The 24671-nt window shown below is 49.9% G+C and overlaps 2 protein-coding genes across 3 annotated transcripts; both read left to right on the top strand.

Moving 5' to 3' along the window:
* Positions 1-1704: 1704 nt before the first annotated feature.
* Positions 1705-13844, top strand: LOC111155891 (ankyrin repeat domain 39). The gene is made up of 4 exons (XM_022516347.1): positions 1705-1818; positions 7085-7188; positions 7599-7802; positions 13053-13844. Exons 1-4 carry the CDS (start codon positions 1719-1721, stop codon positions 13194-13196), a joined length of 552 nt encoding a protein of 183 aa, XP_022372055.1. The 5' UTR covers positions 1705-1718; the 3' UTR covers positions 13197-13844.
* Positions 13845-13922: 78 nt separating this feature from the next.
* Positions 13923-21058, top strand: LOC111155890 (ankyrin repeat domain 23). 2 transcript variants are annotated; one of them, XM_022516344.1, is made up of 9 exons: positions 13923-15709; positions 17010-17156; positions 17344-17472; positions 18262-18387; positions 18665-18763; positions 18850-18948; positions 19042-19140; positions 19271-19369; positions 19456-21058. In XM_022516344.1, exons 1-9 carry the CDS (start codon positions 15683-15685, stop codon positions 19549-19551), a joined length of 921 nt encoding a protein of 306 aa, XP_022372052.1. In that variant the 5' UTR covers positions 13923-15682; the 3' UTR covers positions 19552-21058. The 2 variants fall into 2 exon arrangements, with proteins under 2 accessions (XP_022372052.1, XP_022372053.1); XM_022516345.1 differs by lacking the exon at positions 13923-15709 and having other exon boundaries at positions 17108-17156; positions 17232-17472.
* Positions 21059-24671: the final 3613 nt, after the last annotated feature.

Genomic DNA, 24671 nt, shown 5'->3' with positions numbered 1-24671 from the left:
ATTGTGTCCCCGCGTATTTATTTGTTGTAAATATTTGAGTATTTTTATATTGACAAATAAAATCAAGAAAACAGTAAGTGTTACTGTGATAAGGGTAAGGCATTTGGGCCAAAACCTTCTGGGCAGGACTAGCCTCACCTCCCCATAGTTCTAGTGCAGCTGTCCCTAATGTTGTCCCTGCCTGCTTGTGCCGGAGGGAGGATAGTCCAGGCTCCAGTGTTTTCCCACAGTGGTAGCTGTGGGGCTGGGAACCAGACCAGGGCCACAGCCTCCTGGGAGCCAGCTTTGGCTTCTGGTCAGAGGGAGAAGTTAGGGCATTGGGACAAGGTCGGAGAGGAGGGGCCTGGCTTCCCAGAACTGTGGGGAGAGGGAAGTGGGAGTGAGGGGCTAAAGGAGGGGGACTTCCTAGAAAGAGCTTAAGATTGTATGGACTATCTTGTGTGAGGATGGGGCTCCCAATTAGCCTAGGGGAGGAAAGGTAGTTACTTCCAGAAGACTTTCAGCCTTCTTCCTACCCTCCAGGAATTTAGTCTTGAATGCTCTGGCTATGTGGAACATGGAACTTTCCCCGCCACCCCCCAGTGTGCACCAAGCCACCAGCCTATGCAAGGAATGGGTACAGGGAGGGCCCAGATATTTGTAAGGAAGGGAAGACCTACCCTGGATTCTGTAATTCGTGTCCACAGATGGAGGCAGTCGTGAAATGGACTCCCTTCATTCGACTGCTCTGGAGGGCCTGCGGTGACTAAAAGGGGCTGCTGCCCTGTGTCCTTAGCTTTAGGAAAGGGCTGTGATGGGGGCGCCTGGGTGGCTCAGTGGGTTAAAACCTCTGCCTTCGGTTCAGGTCATGATCCCCGCATCCGGCTCTCTGCTCAGCGGGGAGCCTGCTTCCCTTTCTCTGCCTGCCTTTCTGCCTAATTGTGATCTGTCAAATAAATAAATAAAGTCTTTAAAAAAAAAAAAAAAGGGCTGTGATGGCCGACTTCTGGGTATGCTAAGCTTTCGGCTTGGTCATTAACCTCAGCCCCCAGGATGTTTTGATACATGAAGATTGATACAGTAAACTCCGCTCCCACTGGGGCTGGGTGGTTTGGCACAACCCAAGGCTCTGTTCTTGCCCTTGGGGCGTATGTGCTCCTAGTGGCAAAGGTGGTGGCCACCTGCCTCCCACGGGTTTTCAGGAAATGGGCAGGAGGCACGAGAGCAGCGAAGGGGAAGCGAGGTCACTGGGCCTGGGGTGGTGCCGAGAAATGGGGCGGACCTTGGGGCGCGTCCGGCGACTCCCTGCCCTAGGGAAACCAGTGGGACACAGGGAACCGTGGAGGGCTGGGCTCTGGCGGGCGGCCGATCCGCCCACTGCGTCCCCACACCCTACAAGGCTGGCGGCCCCGGGGCCGTCCGCCTGCAGTGCAGATCTGGTGACCCGCGCAGCACCCTCGGCACTCCGCTTAGCCTGGGGCGCCCTCGCGTGGCGGCCTCGGAGCACGGTGCAACACCACAAGCCCCGCCCCGCCCCCTCGATTGGTTCCGGAACCAAAGCCCCCGAGGTTGGCCTCCGAGGACGGCCTACGAGGACGGCCTACGAGGACTGGCGCTGCCGCCGTGTGGACTGATCCCAGGCCCTGGCTCTGGGGCTGCTCCGTCGGCCCCGCCCCACTCTCCACGCCGCGGCCGCGCGTGCGCACAACAGCCGGGGCGGAGCCAGCTCCGGGGTCGACATGGCGGCGCCGCAGTCTTGTGCGGATGGCCTATGCTGCTCCTGGCCGGGAGCAGCGTCCGGCGTGCAGCAGACGCTGGACGAGATGGACTTCGACAGGGGTGAGACTCCCGGCTCTCTCCAGGTCGCTGGACAAGGAGATGGCAGGGAAGCGGGGCCCGGAGGGCCGCAGTGGGCGTGATGGGCGTGTGGGCGGGCGGTGGGCTCACAGCCCCCGCATCACTGAGACCCCGCCAGGGACCTGGCACGAGCCCGGCCACTAGAAACTTGGTCTCGGGTCTAGGTTGGGAAGCCGAGAGCCTGGTTTCAGTAACTTTTCCAAGTGGTGGTGCGGGGCCCGGCCCCTCAGCTGGTGCGCCCCCCGGAGACTCGGGCCCGCGCGGGTCGCTGGGCGTGGGTGTGGGGTGCGTATGGGGGGGGGTGTCAGAAAGCAGAATCTGCAGCCGGGGGTACTGCAGCCACCCCGAGGGCATGGAGCTTCAGAAGGGGGGCTGCGCTGCCAAGGAAACTAACGTGCTGACCGCCGTGAGCCCTGATGTGGCAGGCCATGTATGCTTTAGATACGGCACACCTGGCCCTCCACGCCGGTGGTGATATCTCTTAGCTTTGGGGCCCGGAGAGGTAGCTTCTTTACCCCACACTCTAAGGAGATTATATCGCCTGTAAGGAAAAGAGTAGAGCTGAAAAACAAGTCCGCTCTTCCTCGGAGGCTGTGTACCGTATGTCAGTGCAGAGGCAGCTTATGCAGTAATAACATTTTCATCAGCCCTGGGTGGATGCTACGGTTTTATATGCGTTCTGATCTAACTTACTCTTTTTTTTTTTTTTTTTTTTTTTTTGACGGAGAGAGAGATCACAAGTAGGCAGAGAGGCAGGCAGAGAGAGAGGAAGGGAAGCAGGCTCCCTGCTGAGGAGATAGCCCGATGTGGGGCTCGATCCCAGGACTCCCGGATCATGACCTGAGCTGAAGGCAGAGGCTTTAACCCACTGAGCCACCCAGGCGCCCCATGATCTAACTTACTCTTAAGGGGCTCGTGCGCCAGCTTACCTCCCTCCACGTCGCCACTCTCTGGGCTCCTGAAGCAATTCCCTCCTGGGCCTTCCTCCTCGCACTGCTGCCCTCCTCCAAAATTTTCTACTCCACACAGAAGCCAGAGTAACCTTTTGAAGATATTAAATCAGATAATTTCAATTGTTTTCAGAATAAGTTCAGATTCCCTTCATGGCCCACACAACTGTGTGATGTTCTTGCCTATTCTACTTCTCTGCCCCCACTTTATTTCTCAATCTTTTCTTTCTCCACTCACTATGCTTCGGCCACACTGGCCTTATTTTGGTTTCTGAGACATGCAGGATCTCTTTATCACTTAAAGCCATGGTACTTGCTGTCCCAGCTCCTTGGAATGAACTTCCTGCAGCATTAGGCTAGCTAATGCTTTTCCTTCTGGTCTTGGTCCAAATGTCACCTCCTCAGAGAGAGGGACCCTGGACCCCAAATTATGGTAGTTCTCAACTTAGGGGATGGGCAACACCCCATTCTAAGTAGTTCTCAGTTGAGTGGGAAGGGTGCAGTTCTGACCCTTAAAGTTCTTTGGCAATGACTAGAAACAATTTCAGGTGTTAAAACTGGGAGGGTGCTACGGTCATATAGTAGGTAGAGACCAGGGATGCTGATCTGCAGCCTACAATGCACGGGACAGTTCCTTGTAACAATTAACTGGCCTGGGCTGCCAGTTGTGCAGCTGTGGAGAAAGAAACCTTGCCCTGTTCAAAGTAGGGCCCCTACTTTGGGTTTCTCTATCACCTTGCTTTCATTAAAGCAGTTTTTACAACCTGATGCTACTTGGTTTGCTTACTCATTATTTATTTCCCACATGAGGGAAGGATCCTTATCACGTGGGCTGCTTTTTTTTTTTTTTTTTTTTCCTTCTTCATATCTTGTCTCTGGGTTCATTTTCCCTTTCCCTAAAATATATCCTTTGAAAGTTTTTTCGGTGAGTATGATTCTCCATCTCTCTCTCTCTTTCTCTTTCAACTGGTAGCTTACTTAGGTATAAAATTCTAGACTGACAATGTATTTCCCCCCCCTCAGACCTTTGGAAATGTTATTTATCTTTTTTATCTTCTACTGCTGTTAAGAATTTCGCGGGAGCACCTGGGTGGCTCAGTTGGAAGAGCGAGTGATTCTTGATCTCAGAGTCATTGTGGAGATTACTAAAAAAATAAACTTAAAAAAATCCTGATAATCTGATTATAATTCTTCAGTGACTAATGAGCTTTTCTTTTTGGTAACTCAGATGTTCTCTCGATGCTTGATGTTTGGTTATTTTACCATAGTAGATAGTTTGTCTAATTCTCCTTGGGATTTAATGTGGTTTTCATCTGAGAACTCATGGTTGTCTTTACTTGAGAATAATTCTCAGACGTTATCTCTTAAGACATTTCCTCTCTCCCATTCTGTCCAATTTCTCTCTTTTCTGTTGTTTGAAACTCCTGTTACACATATGTTGGTACATTCTGCCTTTCATGTTTCCTTACCTCTCTTTAATATTTTTCTCTTTACCATTCTGCATTCTTGGTGATTTCCAAGTCACTCATTCCCTCCCCGGTGGGTCTGCAGTACTGCCCAACCATCTGTTATTGTTTTATTTCAATGATTCTATTCTTTTTAATTTACTGACTTTAAAAATAATCTCTGCACCCAGCCTGGGGCTCAAACTCATGACTCCAAGATCAAGGGTCACATGCTCTACTGGCTGAGCCAGCCAGGCGCCCCTGACTTTTGTTTCAGATCTCCCTGTCCTTTTTTTCCCTCCCTCATGTTCTGTTGATTTGTGGATTGTATTCCTTTTTCTTTGTGAACACATTAAATACTGTTTTCTTTTAGATTGTGCTCTTATGGCTCATTTTGACATATGCATTTTTCCATTTGTTGTATTTGCTGACTATCTCATGTGGCGGTGGATTACTTCTTGTTTTGCAGCTTTTAATTTTTGAGCTGTTGGGGTTGCGGGGGGGGGGGGGGGTCTTCTCTTGTTAGAGATTATCTGCAACAGAGCCACACCTGTGTTGGCTTGTGGAGGTATCCTCATAGGACTTTTTTAAAAAAATATATTTATTTATTTATTAGAGAGAGAGCACGCTCACAAGTAGGCAGAGAGGCAGGCAGAGAGGGAGGAAGGGAAGCAGGCTCCCTGCTGAGCAGAGAGCCCGATGCGGGGCTCGATCCCAGGCCCCTGAGATCATGACCTGAGCCTAAGGCAGAGGCTTTAACCCACTGAGCCACCCAGGCGCCCCCATAGGACATTTTTTAAAAGTTGCTTCTGTGCAGTCCGTATAGCATCCACTTGACCTATTTTTATGACAAATCCTTAGCTTGTGGGTCTTGCTCCCTAAGGCTGTGAATAGATATAAGTCCCCTTGTACAGTGATGTATGTCAACTCTTTCTCCATAAACCTGGAAAAAATATGCAGTTAATAAAATTTACATGATGGGAAAAATGCAAAAACAAATAAATATATATCCCACATCTCCAAGTTGAGTGGGTCATGGTATCTGATTTTTTAGGTTTCTTCTGCCTTTGCTGTCTTCTCACACCTATTGAAATGGTGCCTTTCTCATTTCTTTTAAGTTTCTCTTCAAATGTCATCTTATCAGAGATGCCATCCCTGACCACTGCTTGTATCCCTTCTCTGTTTTATTTTTCTTCATAGCACTTAGCACCACCTGACTTATTTCATTTTTTTTTTCCTTATCTGTTTCCTTAATTAGAAAGTAACCTCCAGGGGCGCCTGGGTGGCTCAGTGGGTTAAGCCTCTGCCTTCGGCTCAGGTCGTGATCCCAGGGTCCTGGGATCAAGCCCCACATCGGGCTGTCTGCTCAGCAGGGAGCCTGCTTCCCTGTCTCTCTGCCTGCCTCTCTGCCTACTTGTGATCTCTGTCAAATAAATAAATAAAATCTAAAAAAAAAAAAAAAAGAAAGTAACCTCCAGGGCACCGGGGGTGGCTCAGTGGGTTAAAGCCTCTGCCTTCAGCTCAGGTCGTGATCCCAGGGTCCTGGGATCAAGCCCCACATCAGGCTCTCTGCTCAGCGGGGAGCCTGCTTCCTCCTATCTCTGCCTGCCTCTCTGCGTACTTGTGATCTCTGTTTGTCAAATAAATAAATAAAATCTTTAGAACAAAAAAAGAGAGAAAAAGAAAGTAACGTCCAGGGTGCCTTGGTGGCTCAATTGATTAAGCCACTGCCTTTGGCTCAGGTCATGATCTCGGAGTCTGGGGATCGAGTCCCGCATCAGGCTCCCTGCTCCGTGGGGAGTCTGCTTCTCCCTCTGACCTTCCCACCTCTCATGCTCTCTCTCGTTCTCTCTCTCAAATAAATAAATTAATTTAAAAAAAAGAAAGTAACCAAAGTAACCTCCATGAGACCAGAATTTTGGGGGCAGCCCTGGGGATTGGGGACCTTTAATTCTTGGCTGACCCCTAGTTCCCAGAACAGTGCCAGATGCATGATAAGTATGCAATAAATACTTGCTGAGTGAGTGAAGTGCCTGGGCCTGGCAGCTTGCTTTCTGCTGCTATTCAGAACAGGAAAGTAGAAATTTTTCCAGGTCCGGTTCATGCATGAGGTGGTACTTCTGCCTCCCAGCTTTGTGTACAGAACTTTGTTGTGTCTCTTCCTGGCAATGCACGTGACCTGCAGCCTTTGCTCCAGACCCTGCCTAGTTGTTAAAGCCAAAGCCTCTAAGGTGTGTGTCCATTTACACAGACTTCCAGGATTCTGTAGGTGGATGCTCTGCTCACCACTTTGGCTATGGTTTTCACCTTCTTTTGGCAACTGGCAGTGTCCTTTTCTTGCTTTTGAGTTTGCTTCTATATTCAGACATTTTAAACATTACTTTATTTAATATTTATGTGTTTAAAACGGGAAGAAGGGATTTATGTCTGCCCAACCATACTGTCCTGATTCGACAAATCTCCTGTCTGTCTTGTTCACAACTGTAGCACCAGCTGCTAGGACAGTCCTTAGCACAGAGATCTCAGTTAAATTTTTTTTAAGATTTTATTTATTTATTTATTGGATGGATGGATGGATGGATGGATGGGAGGGGCAGAAGGAGAGAGAGAATCTGAAGCTGAGTGCCGAGCCTGACTCTAGGCTCAATCCCAGGACCCTAAGATCCTGACTTCAACCCAGACCAAGAGTCAGGAGCTCAACTAATTGAGCCACCCAGGTGCCCCTCAGTTAATATTTGTTGAATGAATAAATCCCCATTGTATAGATGAGAAAATAGAGGTGAAGAGGTAAAGGAAGCACTGAAAGTCTCTAGTCACTTGGCATTATTCAGCACTTCAGTTGTCTTTCCACAGGAATCTGGTCGGCAGCCCTGAATGGAGACCTAGGCCGAGTCAAATATTTCATCCAGAAGGCAACAGACCCTAGCCAGCCCGACTCGGCTGGCTACACTGCTCTGGTGAGTTGGGGAGGGAAACCGGCACTCGGGATACCTGCTCTCCGTGCGGAAGAGGTCATGTTGCCGTTAGTTCGCCCTTTCTTCTCTCCCAGCAGGTTTTCAGTTTTAAGCACTGTGTGAACCTTGTTCTTGGTTTGTTTGTTTCTTCCTTGAGTATTAAATGCTTTATATCATTTATTTAATTTCATTTACCTAACAATCCTGTGAGGTAGGAATGAGTATTATCCTCATTTTCCTGTTGAAGAAACTGATGCTAGAAATGAAGAAGCTTGGCTAGGTCCCATGGCTAATGGAGGTAGCCCCTGAGGTCATTGACATCCTCTTGCTCCAGAGCCCATGCTCTCACCCGCCCACCACCCTTGTTGTCTGCCTGGGCTCTGCCATCTGACCTCGGTCTCTCTTCCCTGCAGCACTATGCCAGCCGCAACGGGCACTATGCTGTATGTCAGTTCCTGCTGGAAAGCGGGGCTAAGTGTAATGCCCAAACCCATGGGGGCGCCACAGCTCTGCACCGGGCCAGCTACTGTGGGCACACTGAAATCGCACGGCTCCTGCTGTCTCACGGGTCCAACCCTAGGTTGGTGGATGACGATGGCATGACGAGTCTGCATAAGGTATGCTGCCCTCCCCAACTTCACAAACTTGGTTGTTGTCATTATAAACGTGATAACATGTTCACTGTAGAAAACATGGGGAAAGCAGAAAAGCACTTGCGATGTCATTGCTTACCAATCATCACCTGAGGGTTAATGTGTAATAGGCCAGCATTTCCCCTGTGCATGTAAATTCGAATTACATGTACAGCATCATTTTTTTTCTTTGCTTTTATAATCTGTCATGAATGCTTTTCCATGAAGTTAGTTTTCTGAAGCTCACACCTACTCACGCCTACCCCTGTAGCCCGCTTTCTATATTGTAGCCAGGGTGATCACTTTAACTTTCTTCTGACCAGAAATTCCTACACATTGTTAGGAGTTTGAGGATACAAAACAGTGCAGCATGAAAACATTTCCCTTCCACCCTGACCCCTGGTCCCTCAGTCTTCCAAGGACACCCTGCTCAAGGCAGGTGATTGCTTATGTATTTTAGAGAAGTGGTTTATGCATATTTTTGGCATATATCTGTAAATGCATTCTTTTGTGAATTTTAAGAGAAAAATTTAAGTAGTTGACTGTATGATGTATGAGGAGAACCTGTGGCAGACGCTTTTTGCGGTCCACCAAAAATTTGTGCCCATTCTGTCCTGTTAGAGACCTGGCTTTCAGGCAGTGCTCTATAATCACACACTACATCCTACTCCCTCTAGCATCTCGCATGGCCAGTTCTCAGCCACTAGAAGACAAGACACATCAATGAGCTTTTTCCAGGAGAGTGATTAGGAGCCAGTGTTCCTACTCCACACATTCTTCTCGGTCACCTCAGGCAGGACGGACACCTAAAGGTTGGCAGATCCCTGGCAATCCACTTGGACTCCAGAAACATGTTAGGACAGAAAGGTGCTTGCTCAGTGACAGCAGCCTTGAAATGTTACCCCCACAAAGATAGAGTTCTTATTTTTATTTATTTTGTACTTCTGACTATTGAATAATACATATTATTTTTTTTTAAAGTATGATGGGAATAGGGCTAACACTTTGGTAGAGACACTAGTAGAGATATTTAAGAAATATAGGAAGACTGGGTGGCTCAGTTGGTTAAGCATTTGCCTCATGCAGGGTCCTGGAATCGAGCCCTACGTCAGACTCCCTGCTCAGCAGGAAGCCTGCTTCTCCCTCTGCCTCTGCTCCCCCTGCTTGTGCGCACGCTCTCTCTCTCCCATTCCCTCTGAGGCACAGGCACACCTCAGAGATAGGCCGACCACCATAATAAAGCAAGTTGGAGGAGTTTTTTGTTTCCCAGTTTACGTAAAAGTTATATTTATCCTATACTGTAGTCTATTTAGTGTACACTAGCATTATGTAAAAAAAAAAAAAAAATCGTTGTATGTACCTTTTTGAAAATACTTTCTTGCTAAAAAATGCTAACCATCATCAGACCTTTCAGCAAGTTGTAATCTTTTAACTGGTAGAGGGCCTTACCTCGATGGGGATACCTGTATAGGGTCTCAGGGAGGTCAGGGTAGTAGTTGCTGAAGGTTTAAGAAAGTGCTGGGGCACACTGATTCTTACAATAAGACAGCAGTGAACTTCGCCACATTGATTGACTCTTCCTTTCTACTTGAGCGCTGAAAGGCCATTGCAGGGTTATTAATTGACTTACTTTCAGTGCCAAGTTTCTGGGAATAGGGAGCCATGAGGAAGAGAGAAAGATTGGGGAACAGGTGCCAGAGCATCAGTCAGGACACAAGTTTATAAACGAAGTTCACTGTCTAATATGGATGTAGCTCCTGGCATCCCAAAATAATTACAGTAGTAGCATCAGTGACCACAGATGACAGATACAATGATGATGAAAAAGTTTGAAATAGTTTAGGAGTTAACGAAAATGTGTCCAGATATGAAGTGAGCAAACACTGTTGGGAAAATGGCACCTACAGACCTGCCCAGTGTGGGTTCGCCACAGACCTTCAGTGTGTAAAAACAGTGTCTGCACGGTGCAGTAAAGTAGAGGGTAATAAAATGGGATGTGCCTGTGTAGAAAATAGTCCCGACACAGGAGCAGAGTGGGACGGTGGTGGCCGGGGCGGTCTGGAGGTGCTGTTGGGCTGGTGCAGTGTCTCTGAGGTGAGTAGATAAAGCGCAGCAGACGACACTGTGGGTGACCGCGCTGGGTGGCGCACTGTAAGTTTGCTAGGAAGGGCATGAGCCCGGCTGGGTCAGTCAGTAGAGTATGGGGCTCGTGATCTCAGGGTTGTAAGTTCAAGCCCACGTTGAGTGTGGAAGGCGGGGGGTGGCTATCATTAAATGAAAAGAACAATTACCAAAAAATTATAAGTAGATTGACTTGTTAAGAGGTCAGATCTCATATGAAGTGTTCTTATCACAGTAAGAAGTTGGCTGGGAGGGTATTTCAAGGATCAAATTAATTTTTAGGAAGCCAGATGTGACTATTTCACGGACCAAAGATTTGCAGATATATTACATTTGTTTGCATTCATGGGAAGATGTCAGCGTTTACCTCCTCCAGTTTCCTTCTTTCTTTCTTTCCTTTTTTTTTTTTTTTTTAAGTTAAGCCATCTCTGTGCCCAGCGTGAGGCTCAAACTCACCACTCCGAGATCAGGACTTCATGTTCTTCCAAATGAACAGCCACATGTCCCTATCTTCATCCCCTTGTCTTTTATCCTCAGGCCAGTTTCTTGACCCATCACGGTGACACTCCAGAGCCTTATGTGTCATGCTATCCCCGCCCAGATGCCTCTCCCCTCCCAGTTTTCACCTGGCTTGTTGCTGTCCTTTCTGGATCTCAGCTTCTGTATCACACCCGCAGAGGGCCTCCCAGTTCTCAGGCGTGGGTGGCTTCCCCAACGGCGCAAAAGCACCCTGCACTTCTCGTAGCTTTTCTCTCTCTCTCTCTCTCTTTTTTTAAATTTAATTTGATTTTATTTGACAGACAGAGATCATAAGTAGGCAGAGAGGCAGGCAGAGAGAGAGGAGGAGGAAGCAGGCTCCCCGCTGAGCAGAGAGCCCGATGCGGGGCTTGATCCCAGGACCCTGGGATCATGACCTGAGTGGAAGGCAGAGGCTTTAACCCACTGAGCCATGCAGGCGCCCCAGCTTTTCTCTCTCTTGAGATTCTGTATGAGCTCTTTCTTCTGAGAGATAGCGAAGACTTGATCTTGTTCACTGGTGGCTCCAGCTCTCAGCACAGGTGCCCAATGAATATTTGCTGAGTGAACAACTAGATGTCATTTTATTTTCTTTTAAGATCCTTGCTAGCTGAAGAGGCTTTTCGATGGTCCGCACTGGTGTCGCTGGGCCCCTGGAGGGTGTGTACCGGCAGGACACCGCGCGCCTGGTGCTGGCGGGTCTTACAGCCTGAGGCCTTCTTGCAGTCTCCAGCCCTTTCGTTCAGGGGATGCAGATGTGGGAGGAGTTACGAATTTTCTTTTTTTAAAAAATAAGCTACTTCAAAACGTTGGTACCTTTTATTGTACAAAATTCTTTGGACTGCATCTCGCATCTCCCCAGAATGCACCCCAGAACTGCTCACAACATACCACTGCCTGAATTGAGGCAACAGAACTGGGAACCTTATGTCTGTACTCACTAGGAGGACTGGCTAAATATCTGGATTCAAATTTGAGGTGGTGTTTGCTACTAATATTAATTTTGACACCTCTCAGAAACCCCCGTGCTGCATCAGTCTGACTGTTGAGAGGGAACAGAGTAGTGTGACACAGTTGTTAAGAGTCGAGACGTGGCAGTCAGACAGACCTGGTTTAGGATCCCAGGCTGCCACACAAGCTCTGTGACGATGGCCAAGTCACTTACTGTGTATGAACCTCAGTTTCTTCATCTGTAAAATGGGAATGATGATAGTTCCTACCTCTGATGGTTAGTATGGGAGTTATATAAGCTAATCTGTGTAAATCACCTTAATCTTTTCTGGAGAAGGTAGGTTAAAAATTGACATCCAAGGGGTGCCTGGGTGGCTCAGTGGGTTAAAGACTCTGCCTTCGGCTTAGGTCATGATCCCAGGGTCCTGGGATCGAGCCCCACATCGGGCTCTCTGCTCAGCAGGAAGCCTGCTTTTTCCTCTCTCTCTGCCTGCCTCTCTGCCTACTTGTGATCTCTGTCTGTCAAATAAATAAATAAAATCTTAAGAAAAAAAAAATTGACATCCAAGTTGGGATAGTGTATTTCAAAGGAAGAGGAGAAAGCCAAGTACCTGAACCCACTTTTCTGTGCTCATCTGAACACTCCTGGAGGGCAGAGGCTGTGTCTGGTATATCTTGTGCCTACGGTGCCCAGCTGATAGAGGACCGAACATTTATAAAAGATACTTAGAGATCCAAGGTTCTATATTTGTTTTTGTTTGTTTAAAGTTTTTTTTTTTCTTTTTTTTTTTGAACTAAGACAAAGGACTGAAGAATGTATGTTAAAGGTGTAGGCTGGCTGCGGGATTTCAACTACACCAGATCCCAGATTTTTTTTTTTTTTTAAGATTTTATTTATTTATTCGACAGAGAGAGAGAGATCACATTTAGGCAGAGGGAGAGGAGGAAGCAGGCTCCCCGCTGTGCAGAGAGCCCGATGTGGGGCTCGATCCCAGGACCCTGAGATCATGACCTGAGCCAAAGGCAGAGGCTTAACCCACTGAGCCACCCAGGTGCCCAAGATTTTATTTTTAAGTAATCTCTGCACCCAGCATGGGGCTCAAACTCACAATCCCAAGACCAAGAGTCACATGCTCCATCAACTGAGCTGGCCAGGTGCCTGTCTATATTTATTTTTAATGTGCAAACCTGGACAGAGAAGAATGGCTGCTGAGCAGAGAACACAAGAAAGAAAAACTCAAGCTAACTGCCAGGAAAAGCACTAGATAATTCCACCAATCTTTATGCAAGTTGGTGGACTTTGGTAGGAATTAGGGAAAATCTATTTATTTTTAATTTTTTTAATATTTTATTTATTTAAGATTTTATTATTTTGAGAGAGAGAACACAAGCAGGGGGAGAGGCAGAGGGAGAGGGAGGAGACTCCCCGTCAGGCCAGGACCCGGAGATCATGACCTGAGCCGAAGGCAGACACTCAGCCATCTGAGCCACCCAGGTGCCCCAGAATTAGGGGAAATCTACTCAAATAGCCAGTGTCTTCCATTTCCACAAGACCTGTTTTAGGACCAAGAGATTCCCCGAAGTGGAGCAAGAAAGGGCAGGGCCCAGTGGAATTATGGCTTTTGAATTCGGCATCTTTCTCCATAGGCTGCTGAGAAGGGTCATGTGGACATTTGCTCCCTGCTCTTGGAACACAGCCCAACCCTGAAGGCTGTCCGGGATCGGAAGGCACGCCTAGCATGTGACCTGCTGCCCTGCGACAGTGACCTGTGGGACCTGCTGGCCACCTGAGCCGCCACCTTTCTGTCTTGGGCTGCCATGCAAGAGGACCCAGACTAGCACTCCTACCCCCTGTCGTGGTGTGCATCTGTGCTGCAGGGTGGGACGTTGAGGCCCAAAGAGCCCCATTCTGGCCGCTGTGGGAGCGAGGGAGTAGATGTGGGCCTGCAGGTGCTTAAGCCTGGACAGATGATCATACTCTAAATTAGCTCATGTAGAAACATCTATCTGTTTGGAAAAATAAAACTGTATCCTTACCTCATCCCATGCACAAAAATAAACTTCAAGTAGATTAAAGACCTAAGTATAAAAATAGAACTATGTAAGTATTAGAAGAAACTGGGGGGCATCCGACAAAAGCTGCTTTCTAGCTGAGTGCCCTTGGGAAAGGTCACTTTGCCCATCTGCCCCTGGTTCCTCATCTGTGGTGAGGATGGTTGTAACAGGGCCTGCCTCAGAGGCCTTGTGGAGGTTAGATGAGTGAGTAGATAGAGGGCCCCGGAGTGTGTCAGAGCACCCACTTCTACTTTCTTCGATTTTAACAACCTGATAGATTGAGTGCTTTTGCTTTGTTGTGCGTTGCTAATGGCCACCTACCTTCTCTGAACTTTCTGTCCATACATGTGGCCTGTTTAAAGATTTTCTTCCTTTTATTGATTCGTAGGGATTTTATATTCTGGATATTAATCTTGTTTATATATGTGTATATGAATATATTTTTGTATATATATATATATATGTTGTTCTTTCTTACCATCACTCTGTTGGTGTCTCTTCATGGAAATTGGTACACCCACCATAGACAGGAGTTTGGCAATTTCTATTAAAATTTAGGTGAGTAGGGCCAATAATTTGATTTCTCTGTAGCTACCTAGAGAAGTGTCCACGTGTACAAAGATAGTTATTTACAGAGACATCTACGGAGTTGTGCATTAGAGCATGTGCTGTAATGTAAGGAAGAAAGGAGGTAAGCTAAGTGCTCCCAGCGAGGGAAATGATTAAATTCTGGTACAGGAGTCATTGGAGTACAGTGTAGACTAGCGCGGAAAGGGTGCTGAGTTGCAGTCACAATATGACGCCTCTTAAAACAGGTCTATGGAAGCCGGCACGTACATGCACACGATTACAGGGAGCAAGTCGGGAGGGTGTATTTCGCTGGCACCGCGGTGGCCCTGGGTCTGCTGTGGTCAGAGGGCTTTGTCAGGAGCATCTTGAGCTTTATTTGTTACATTTGGGTTTTTGACAAGGAGTGATTTTTTTTTTGTTAAGAATTAATACCAGTCAATTTCCTGTGGAAGAAACTAGTTTTCTGGTGAGAATTTCAGATGAACCCTGTTGGTACAAAATGCCCTTGTCCTTGAATGTTAAAGAAGAGGAGTTGTAGTTGGCGGACTGGGGAGTCCAGAGCTGTCTTGCTTTTCTTATTTACCCTCACTCTAGTCTAGGCAACTTTCCCTCTTCATAACCAACGGTAAGAAAGCATCTTTGACCAAAAAACCCTAACACATAAGGACTGAGTTTCTTTTAAAAGCTCTGGATTCCCTAAGTCTCAAAACTTGGATGTATTTACTGAGAAGGCAGCTGTGGGTGGAACCATTCCCAGCGCTTCAGGGCCTGGGCTGTCCCTGACCTGTAGTTCTCCCTCCCTCTCCTTCTGGTCATCCCTGGTCATGCGGCTCCCAGTTCTGGAGTCTTACTATCAGGTTTCCTTTCAAAGGTCAGGACAGAATTCAGGGCATAGCTGGGTGAAGGCATGCTGGGCATCTTAAATGAGGAAGTTTGGTGGCTTGTGACAGCTTGTTTTGTGACTAGGTTAACATTCCGTACTTGGACCCAGAGCCGATCTCAGTCCAGCTTCTCTGTGGGATGGCATGTTCCCTGCCCAGGAGAGCATCGGGGAGGAGACCTGCATGTGTGGGGCATGGAAGGCTTTTCAAGGGGCGGGAGGTGCTGATGACAGGCTGGACTTGGCTCCTGGCCAGGGTGTAGTTTAATACGCCGGCTCTCGGAGTGGTGTGGGAGAAGCAGGGGGCGCCAGGAGTATGGAGGGCAGCCTTGAAGCTGTCTGGGAGCGGGGAAGCTGCTAGAAGCCTGATTTCCTCCTGTAGGTGCCATGCGGATTCCTCACGCAGAGGTCAGCCTCTTGGCCTTTCCTTCCCAAGGTCTTTCAGGGTCTCAGGTGCTGAGACCTGTGGCAACATGGAGGCTCACACTCGACATTTTTCTAGTGGCCCGGGCACCCCCCGGCCTCGTTTGTTGGTCGAACTGATGAGCAGGTGTAGAGGATAGCACAGGTGCAGGAGAGTGGGTGTCCGAGGGTGCACGTGACTCAGCCCAGGGCACGCCCACACTGGTATTTTGATCCTTGTTACAGAACCACTGAGCTATCTGGCCCAGACACGAGCCCCTGGTCGGCCCTGCCCCCAGGAGACTGCTCTCTATAAAAGGGCTGAGCAGCTCAGCACCTCTCACTGGGGGCGTGAAGAGCAGGGGGGACCATGGATATCATCAGCATCCAGCAGTTGGTAAGGACATGCAGCAGGCGGTGGGAGGCAGGTCATGGTCTAGAAGTCCCCAGGCCAGCCCAGCAGAATGAGGAGGTCCTGCAGGAGGCAGGCAGGTGGCTGCGTCCTGGGGCCAGAGCATAGGTGCAAGAGCGGAAACATGCAGTTGTTTTCTGCTGTGTCCGTCCGGTTCTGCGAGGCAGTGAGAGATGGAAGCAATGGGAAGATACCAGGTGATGGTGTGGACAGGACGACCCTTGAGTTTAGGACTCTTGTCCTGGACTGGGGGGGGCAGAACAGGAAATAACAGGCTACTTCAGAAGACAGGAGCATGGCCGCAGGGTGGGTTTAGCTGCTGCTGTGATAGCTGTTGCTCTGGAAATGGTCCAGAGGGTCTGGCTACTTTGGTCGGGAAGGAAGAAGGGTGCTCTTGAGTTCCCTGGGAGTGAGAGAAACGGTCACACTGGTGACACTTTGGGGTGTCTGTTTTGGTGACGTGGGGCCCGGGAGTCACGCTGGCCTGCAAGCCCCACCGTGGTGGGCCGGGGCCTCAGCCGACCCCGCCTGGTACAGCTGCTCCCAGAAGGCAGGTTGCCAGCATGTACTATAGAAAAGAACGTAGTTTGTTTTCCGTGGCTGGAAGCCCTAGGCTCTGCCATCCTATCATTTCTAGACTTTTCCCTCTCCTCTAGCGTGCTTGTTCGTCAGTGCTCCCCAGCTCCTGAACCCCTGGTAGGGGCAGGAAGGAAGAACAGATCACTGCATGGCAGGTTCTGCTCCGGTTTCCTCCTTCCAGCCCCTTGAGCGAGGTGCTAGTTTTACCCCATTGAAGTGACGAAGAGACAGAGCTTCATGAGCTGAGATTTGAACCCAGGAATTCAGCATTTTACCCAGGAGGCATCTCTGTCCCTCTGAGCTCAGGGTCAGGTGGCAGTATGGCGTGATCTGGTAGGAATGTAAGGACAACAGCCCAGGAGGGAGGCCGAGGTGTCACCTATACTGAGCATACCTGGACACAAGCCCAGCAGTATAAATAGATGTGGTGTCATGCCCCCGACCCTGTGTCCTGCTGACAGGACAAGGTAGGCGGCAGTTATCCTCCTGGGCCCCGGGCAGCACTACAGTGGGTGAGAGCCAAGAGCCACAGGCATCGGGGGGCATGCCAGCAGAGCGCCAGGAAGCTTAGCGAAGGCTCAGGCCACTCTGACATCCACAACACTAATCTCTAGGTCAGCTCTTGTCAGGACCCCTGTACTGCACAGCTGTGTTTTCTAAGGCTTCCTCATTTTTCTGAGTCTTTATCCTTATCCTGCTCCTACAGGTATGTGGAGACAGGGTTGGAAGTAAAGTGTTGGGATGTGGACATGGAGTTCCTGATCCTGGAGGCGGGCCCGGGGCCTGGAGGCCCAGAGCCCAAGAGGCCGTGGCCCGGGAGCAGTGGAAACTGGAAGAAGAGAAGAAGAAGAAAGTGAGAAGTGGTAGGGATGGGGGGCGATGGATGCCGACCCTGGGGCGGACAGGCTCTGAGCAGTGAGGACCTCAGGTGGCTGGGGTCCGTCTTGTAGGTGGGAGAGACAAGGGCCGGACCCGCCAGGAGCCTGCCCCTGAGGCTTTAGCACCCCATGGCTGACCGCTGGCCTGCTCTTGTGCCTCAGCTTGAGAGATTTAACAGCTCCAGACTCAATCTGGAGACTCTGACTGACTTGGAAAACTTGGTTCAAAGACGGAGAGAAAAGCGACTGAAACGCAGAGTCCCCCCCAGGGCACCTGAGTCCATGGTTAAGGTGAGTGACAAGTCAGGGCCACGTGGAGGGGTCAACACCTGGGGCTTGAGTTTGTGCGGAAGCTGCTTCGTGTCCCCGCGGGAGGGCTTGGGGAAGAGCGGATGCTGTCGGGGCCTGCTCAGCTGGAGGCTCCGATCCGATCCGGAGGCCCCACAGCCCTTGTGGCTGTTTGCTTGGGACCACACACACAGTGGCTTAGACGACAAATTTATTCTCCCAGTTCTGGAGACTGGAACTCTGAGATCAAAGTGATGGCAGGGTTGGTTCCTTCTGAGGACTCTGGGGGAGAATCTGTCCCCGCGTCTTCTAGCTTTAGGTGCTTGGTGGCCGGCTTCGGTGTTCTTCAGCTTGTGGGTGCATCGCCCCGATCTCCACCTGAGCTCACATGGCACTGTCACTGCGTGCTGTGCCCACTTGTGCGCTTTCATTACGGACACCAGTCATGCTGGATTAGGGCTCCCTTTACTCCAGTGTGACTTCATTTTAATTACAGCCGTGATGACCCTATTTCCAAATAAGCCCACATTCTGAGGTCCTGGGGTTGGGACTTCAACAAACTGGCGGGGGTGGGGGGAGCATGGCAACCCATGATGGGGATAGTAGATGCCTCGCCAGTCCCAACTGGCCAGGGGTGGGGGGTGGTTAAGAATTATGGTTTGTACCAGCCGCAGACCAAATGTAGTCCTCGGCTGGCTCTCGGGAGCTGCTTGGCTCGAGTGGTGACGTGGTGGTGCCCCAGAGCCCTGCGGTTTGAGAAAGTGATTTGGTCTTAACCTCTAACATACCCAGCCGCAGCCCCAGGCCCAGCCGGAGTCTGTGGACCTGGAGATGTTCCTGAAGGCAGCTGCAGAGAACCAGGAGGCCTTGATTGACAAGTACCTGACAGATGGAGGGGACCCCAGTGCCCATGACAAGGTAGTAAGTTGGGGCGGGGGGGGGACTCGGACTGCAGTGTTGAGCTGCTGGGGTGCCACCCTCTGCATGTTCCAGTCTCGGCCTGGGAAACGGCCGGGCTTTCCTGTTCTGCAGCCCGAGCCTGCGGTGCTTCCTGAGGTGGGAATGGTGGGGCCCTGGGTGCGAGCAGGGAGGGAGCAGATGCGTGTTCAGGGAACCTAGTGCTGGGAATAGGACCCAGGAAGGGCCTGCAGGGGGCAGCCATGCTCTCTTGCCGATCTCCCATCTCCACCCACAGCTGCACCGCACAGCCTTGCACTGGGCCTGTCTGAAGGGTCACGGCCAGCTGGTGAACAAGCTGCTGGAGGCAGGTGCCGCTGTGGACGCTCGAGACTTGGTGAGAAGCAGGGAGGGCCCATCCTCACGGCAGGGGCCCTGTCCCTCACCCTAGCACGCCCGTGCATGGATACTTTCGTCTTGTAGCTGGACAGGACACCCGTGTTCTGGGCCTGCCGTGGAGGACACCTGGATGTCCTCAAACAGCTGCTTAACCAGGGAGCCCAGGTCAACGCCCGGGACAAGGTGAGGGGTATGCGGCTGGGGGTTGGCCTCATCCCAGGAAAGAGAGCACGCGGTCCCTCCACCCCAAGGGTGACACGGATTCTCACCCCCCAGATTTGGAGCACCCCCCTGCACGTGGCCGTGCGCACGCGACACTGTGACTGCCTGGAGCATCTCATTGCGTGTGGCGCCCACATCGATGCCCAGGACAAGGCAGGCGCTTGCTGTTTGGTTTGGGTCTGCTCCACCAGGGGGCCTGAGCTCTGGGGTGCTCCCGTGGACTGTCCTGTGCAGGGGGTGGGGGTGGGGGAGTCAGGAGGATGACCCCGCCCTTTCCTGGCAGGAAGGGGACACAGGTCTGCATGAGGCGGTGCGGCTTGGCCACTACAAGGCCATGAAGGTGCTGCTGCTCTATGGAGCCCAGCTGGGTGTGCGGAACTCGGTAGGAGCCTGCAACCCGGCCCTTTGGTCTGCGGAGGGTGGGGGCTCTGAAGGAAGGACTGACTGACCCATGGTCCTTGTTCCCAGGCTTCGGTGACCCCAGTGGAGCTGGCGCGAGACTGGCAGCGGGGCATCCGGGAAGCACTGCAGGCCCATGCGGGCCACCCTCGCACTCGGTCCTAGCGAGCGCAGCCTGCAGGGTCACTTCTCAGCCACCATTCCACCTCACCTTCCCCTCCCCTCCTCATGCCCTCACCGTGATCCGCACCCCTCTGGGGTCGTCCCCTCAGTCCTCAGGCCAGCACTGCCCAGCAGGGGACAAAGCCGGCCCCCCTGGTTCTCCACCAGGCTGTGCACGAGGAACGGCTGAGGCAGGGGACCCCAGAGAAGCAGGACATAGCGCAGGAGAGTGGCAGTCCAGGTTGGAGCAAAACTGGAGTCCTGAGCCTCGAGCTGCCCAGGGCCGGGCACTCGGCATCCTCCAATCCTCCCTCCACAAGGGCCGGTTTCCCGCCTGGTGGGGCTTTCAGGCCACAGCTGCCATCCAGGCCACACCACTATGGCACGCTTTTGCAGCTGACCAAGGCCCTCCTGGCAGGGGTTTCTCGGGGACTCCGTTCCTGTCAGCAGCAACCCTGACAGCAGGTGGAGTGGCTCTAGCCTGCTCTGGCTGTCGGGCTTCTGGAGTTGGGTCTGGCCATCAGGAGCAGGTGCCCAACAGGGTTAGGCCCCCCCTGCAGGCCCCGTCTGGTACCAGCCCGGTTGCCTCAGAAGCCCTATAGTTGAGCAGCTAGAGCTCATGTTTGTTTTAGGGAAACCTCGTGCCTACGGTCTGCAGGCCTTGGTCAGCCTGCCTGCTGCTCTCTAGTTGGCCAGCTGACAGCGCTCCTTGTAGGAGTGAAATGCCTGGGAGCTGGGGATTGCTTGTGGCCCACCCAACTCTTGGGGTGGCGGCCCGTAACCCTACTTTGCCTCGGGCATCACCTAGCACTAGAACTTGAGTTCTGGCCTGGACAGCAGTTGCACCTGCTTGGCTTCCCCCCACCGCTGGGACAGGACACCGAGGCGCTAGTGGCTCAGCCCCAGAGGGGAAGCAGAGGAGAGCAAGGGGCACACCTGCTTCCCCCACTCTGCTGAGTGATGGCAGATTTAGGACCCAGAATCACCCCAGTTCTCCCCAAGATTCCTTCCTTCACTGCCTTTCCTGTTTCACGTCACACTGGTGTAGACCCATACCGCTGGCGGGGCTGGGTCCTGAAGTGGCAGAAAGTGAATCTTAAGGAACTCTGCCCTAAATGGAGAACCGCAGGCTGAGGGACCGGCTTTAGATGCAAGGTCAGCCTCCTTCCCATATGTAAAGTACCCATATGGACATCCATTTTGCAGCAGTTCCTTCCAGTCTAACACTGGCGGCCTTCTTGGGCCAAGCACAAGGCTATTCTGACTATGTGAAAAAGCAACTACAGCTCCCACCAGGAGCCACATACCTTCTCTTCCGTGGGCAGCTCCGACCCTGCACGGAACTGTGGTGACAGTTCCCCCCGGTGCTGGAGCCGTAAGAGAAACAGGTTCAAGTTCCTGGAGAAGACATTGCCCCATCTAGAAGATGGGGACCCTTACGTGACAGACAAGAACACCTTTTTATACACTTCAGTATTTTTTGTTCATTAAAACTGTTGACTATCCATCACAACCTAGTTGTCTGTCTGGGGCAGGGGATGGGGGGCAGCAGGTCATTAGGCCCAGGGCCTGGTCTTCCTCAGCAGCAAAGCTCAACCTGTGAACCACACTGGCCTGACAGCAAGATAGGCCCGCAAATGCCTAGTGGGGAGTGCAGGCACTTGGCTCTGTGCTCAAGGCACCTCTCCACTCAGTGATGGACTAGTTCAAAGAGCAGTGGTTCTCAACCTTGGCTGCTCGTCACAGTCACAAGGGAAGGTGTTTAAAGTCCTAATGTGCAAGCTAATTCAGTCAGTCTCTAGGGATGGGACCCAGGTAAAATGATCATGCAGAGGACATACCTGTCTACTTAGGAAATCCTTAGGAATGTAAAAAAACACCTAGAATAATGGAATTTGGCAAGACTTCGGGATAGAAGATAAACCTACAAAGACCTATTTCTTTTTTTTTTTTTAAGATTTTATTGATTTATTCAACAGAGAGAGAGAGAGATCACAAGTAGGCAGAGAAGCAGGCAGAGAGAGAGGGGGAAGCAGGCTCCCTGCACAGGGAGCCTGATGTGGGGCTCAATCCCAGGGCCCTGAGATCATGACCTGAGCCGAAGGCAGAGGCTTAACCCACTGAGCCACCCAGGCGCCCCAAAGACCTATTTCTATGTATTAGCAATGACTACATGAACACAAAAGAGCACAATACACTTAAAGTTGCCTTTAAGAACGCTTAGAAGTAACTCTAACACTTAAGGACTTGTATGTTGAAAACTACAACACACTGATAAATGAAGTCAATGAAGACTTAAATAAATGAGACCTACCTTGTTTGTGGATTAGAAGATGAGATCTAGTAAAGATGTCTATTCTTTGTCAAATTGATGCACAGGTTTAATGCAGCTCCAACCAAACAACCCAGCAAGATTGTTTTGTAAATTTAGTTAAGATGGTTTAAAAACTCATAGCTAAGGGGTCCCTGGGTAGCTCAGTTGGTTAAGCATCCAACTCTTGAGTTTGGCTCAGGTCATGATCTCAGGGTCCTGGGATCAAGCCCCACATCAGGTTCCCTGCTCAGTGGGGAGCCTGCTTCTCCCTCTCCCCCGCCCTGTGCTCTCTCACTCTAACTCAAATATAAATAAAATTAAAAAAAATAAAAACTCATAGCTAAAACAATTTTGAAAAATAAAGTGGTAGGAGCCAGTATACCCAATTTCAAGACTTACTATAAAAGCTCCAGCAATTGGGGCACCTGGGTGGCTCGGCGGGTTAAATGTCTGCCTTTGGATCAGGTTCTGATCCTGGAGTCTGGAGACTGAGCCCTACACTGGGCTCCTTGCTCAGTGGGCAGTCTGCTTCTCCCTCTCTGCTCCTTCCCCTGCTCGGTCACGCTCTCAAAATTTTTTTAAAAGATTATTTATTTGAGAGAGGATATGTGCACAAGCAGGGGAGGGGCAGAAGGAGAGGGAGAAGCAGGCTCCTTGCTGAGCAGGGAGCCTGATGCAGGGCTCCACCCAGGACCCTGAGATCAAGACCCAAGCTGAAGGCAAATGCCCAACCGACTGAGCCATCCAGGTGCCTTCAAATAAGTAAAATCTTAAAAAAAAAAAAAAAGCTATAGTAATCAAGACAACATGGTATTAATGGATAGACACAGATCAACAGAACAAAAGAGACAACCCAGAAATAGACACAAATATGCCCAACTGATTTTTGACAAAGGTGTCAAATTCAACAGTGGAAAGCCTTTGCAACAAATGGTGCTGGAGCAACCAGACGTCCATGGGCTTAGAAAAAAATAAGAAAACACCTTGACCTAAATCTTATACAAAAATTTAAAAACCCTCAAAAATTAGCACAAAGAGGGACACCTGGGTGGCTCAGTTGGTTAAGCAGCTGCCCTCAGCTCAGGTCATGATCCCAGCGTCCTGGGATTGAGTCCCACATCGGGCTCCTTGCTCAGCAAGGAGCCTGCTTCTCCCTCTGCCTCTGCCTGCCGCTCTGTCTGCCTGTGCTCACTCTCTCTGACAAATAAAATCTTTAAAAAAATTAGCACAAAGATAAAGCATAAAACTATACAAATTTTAGGAGAAAAAACCCTAGGAGACAATCTTTGGGACCTAGGAGTAGGTAAAGAATAATTCTTAGACACGATACCAAAAGCATAATCGGTAAAAGAAAACTGGTAAACTGGACTTTATCAAAATTAACAATTTTTGGGAGACCTGGGTGGCTCAGTTGGTTAAGCAACTGCCTTTGGCTCAGGTCATGATCCAGGAATCCTGGGATTGAGTTCCATACCAGGCTCCCTACTCAGCAGGGAGTCTGCTTCTCCCTCTCACCCTACCCACTCCCATGCTCTCTCACTCTCAAATAAAATCTTTTAAAAAAATTAACAACTTTTGCTGTATAAAAGATCCTGTTTTAGGATGAAAAAAATAAGCTACAGAGAAAATATTTGCAAGCCAAAAACCCAACAAAGGACTAGTAGACTATATAAAGAACTCTCAAAACAACAGTGAAAGACCATACAATCCAACCAGAAATGGGTGAAAAACAATAGTTATTTCACACAAGCAGCACATGAAAAGATCTCCATCAGCCATTATGTTAATACAACTGGAAACCACAATGAGATCTCACTATACACCTACCTAAAAATAAACGGTGACACCACCAAATGCTGGTGAGGATTTAGAGGAACTGGCTCACTCACACGTCACTGGTGGGAACACAAAATCGTACAGCCAAAGGCAGTGTGGCGGTCTCTAAAAAAATCAACCATGCAATGACCACACAACCTCGTAACTGTATTACTGGACATTTTCCTCAGAAAGCCAACGTTAACACGAAAACCTGTAAGGAATGTTCGTAGCAGCTTTATTTGGAATAGCCACCCAGACGTCCTTCAACGGGACAGTGAGCATACCAAGGAATACTATGCAGCAATAAAAAGGAATGAACTACCGACACACGCAACAACCTGGAACCATCTCTGGAATATTCTGCAGAATGAAAAAAGCCAATCCCGAACTGGTGACTGGTGGGTCACACACTGTATACAATGTTGTTGAAATGACAAAATCTTAGATTAGTGGTTGCCAGGGATTGGGGATGGAGGCCATGCGGGTGGCTGGGGTTCTAACGGGGAGCTCCGAGAGAGACCCTTGTGGTGGTGGGACAGCTCTACTGAGAGTGCAGTGGCAGCTACACAAATCTACCCAGGAGGACAGAGAACGATTCCTCACACTTGGCCAGCGTCACCTTCGTGGTGTGGATACTGTGTTCTAACTGTGCAAGAATAACCATGGAGGAAAACTGGGTGAAGGGTCCCTCCAGCTTGCAACTTCCTACAAATCTATAATTGTTTCAAAACAAGTCAGAAAAGAGTAAGCAATAACTCTAAATGCAACTTGGTATCCTGGATTGGATCCTGCAACGGAAAAAGGACATTACTGGAGAAACTGATAAGATCCAATGAACTCTGTAATTCAGTTCACGGGTTTGTACCGATGTTAATTTTTTTAGTTCTGATAGATGTACCAGGTTATGTAAGATGTTAACATTAAGGGAAGCTGGGTGAAGGGTAGATAGAACTCTTCACTCTTATGTACAATAAAATTGTTTCAGAAGTGC

This window comes from Enhydra lutris, unplaced genomic scaffold (assembly GCF_002288905.1).
Source record: "Enhydra lutris kenyoni isolate GAN:26980312 unplaced genomic scaffold, ASM228890v2 scaffoldscaffold44, whole genome shotgun sequence".
NCBI classification, from domain to species: domain Eukaryota; kingdom Metazoa; phylum Chordata; class Mammalia; order Carnivora; family Mustelidae; genus Enhydra; species Enhydra lutris.
The sequence above is the reverse complement of the archived record's forward strand: the minus strand, read 5'-3'. Positions and strand labels throughout refer to the sequence as shown.

Excerpts from the sequence above, each read along its gene's own strand:
- LOC111155891 (XM_022516347.1), top strand. The coding sequence starts at position 1,719 with ATGGCGGCGCCGCAGTCTTGTGCGGATGGCCTATGCTGCTCCTGGCCG. Across the intron at positions 1,819-7,084 it reads CGAGATGGACTTCGACAGGG|GAATCTGGTCGGCAGCCCTG; the intron begins GTGAGACTCCCG and ends GTCTTTCCACAG. Across the intron at positions 7,803-13,052 it reads GCATGACGAGTCTGCATAAG|GCTGCTGAGAAGGGTCATGT; the intron begins GTATGCTGCCCT and ends CTTTCTCCATAG.
- LOC111155890 (XM_022516344.1), top strand. The coding sequence starts at position 15,683 with ATGGATATCATCAGCATCCAGCAGTTG. Across the intron at positions 15,710-17,009 it reads TCATCAGCATCCAGCAGTTG|GTATGTGGAGACAGGGTTGG; the intron begins GTAAGGACATGC and ends CTGCTCCTACAG. Across the intron at positions 19,370-19,455 it reads AGCTGGGTGTGCGGAACTCG|GCTTCGGTGACCCCAGTGGA; the intron begins GTAGGAGCCTGC and ends CCTTGTTCCCAG.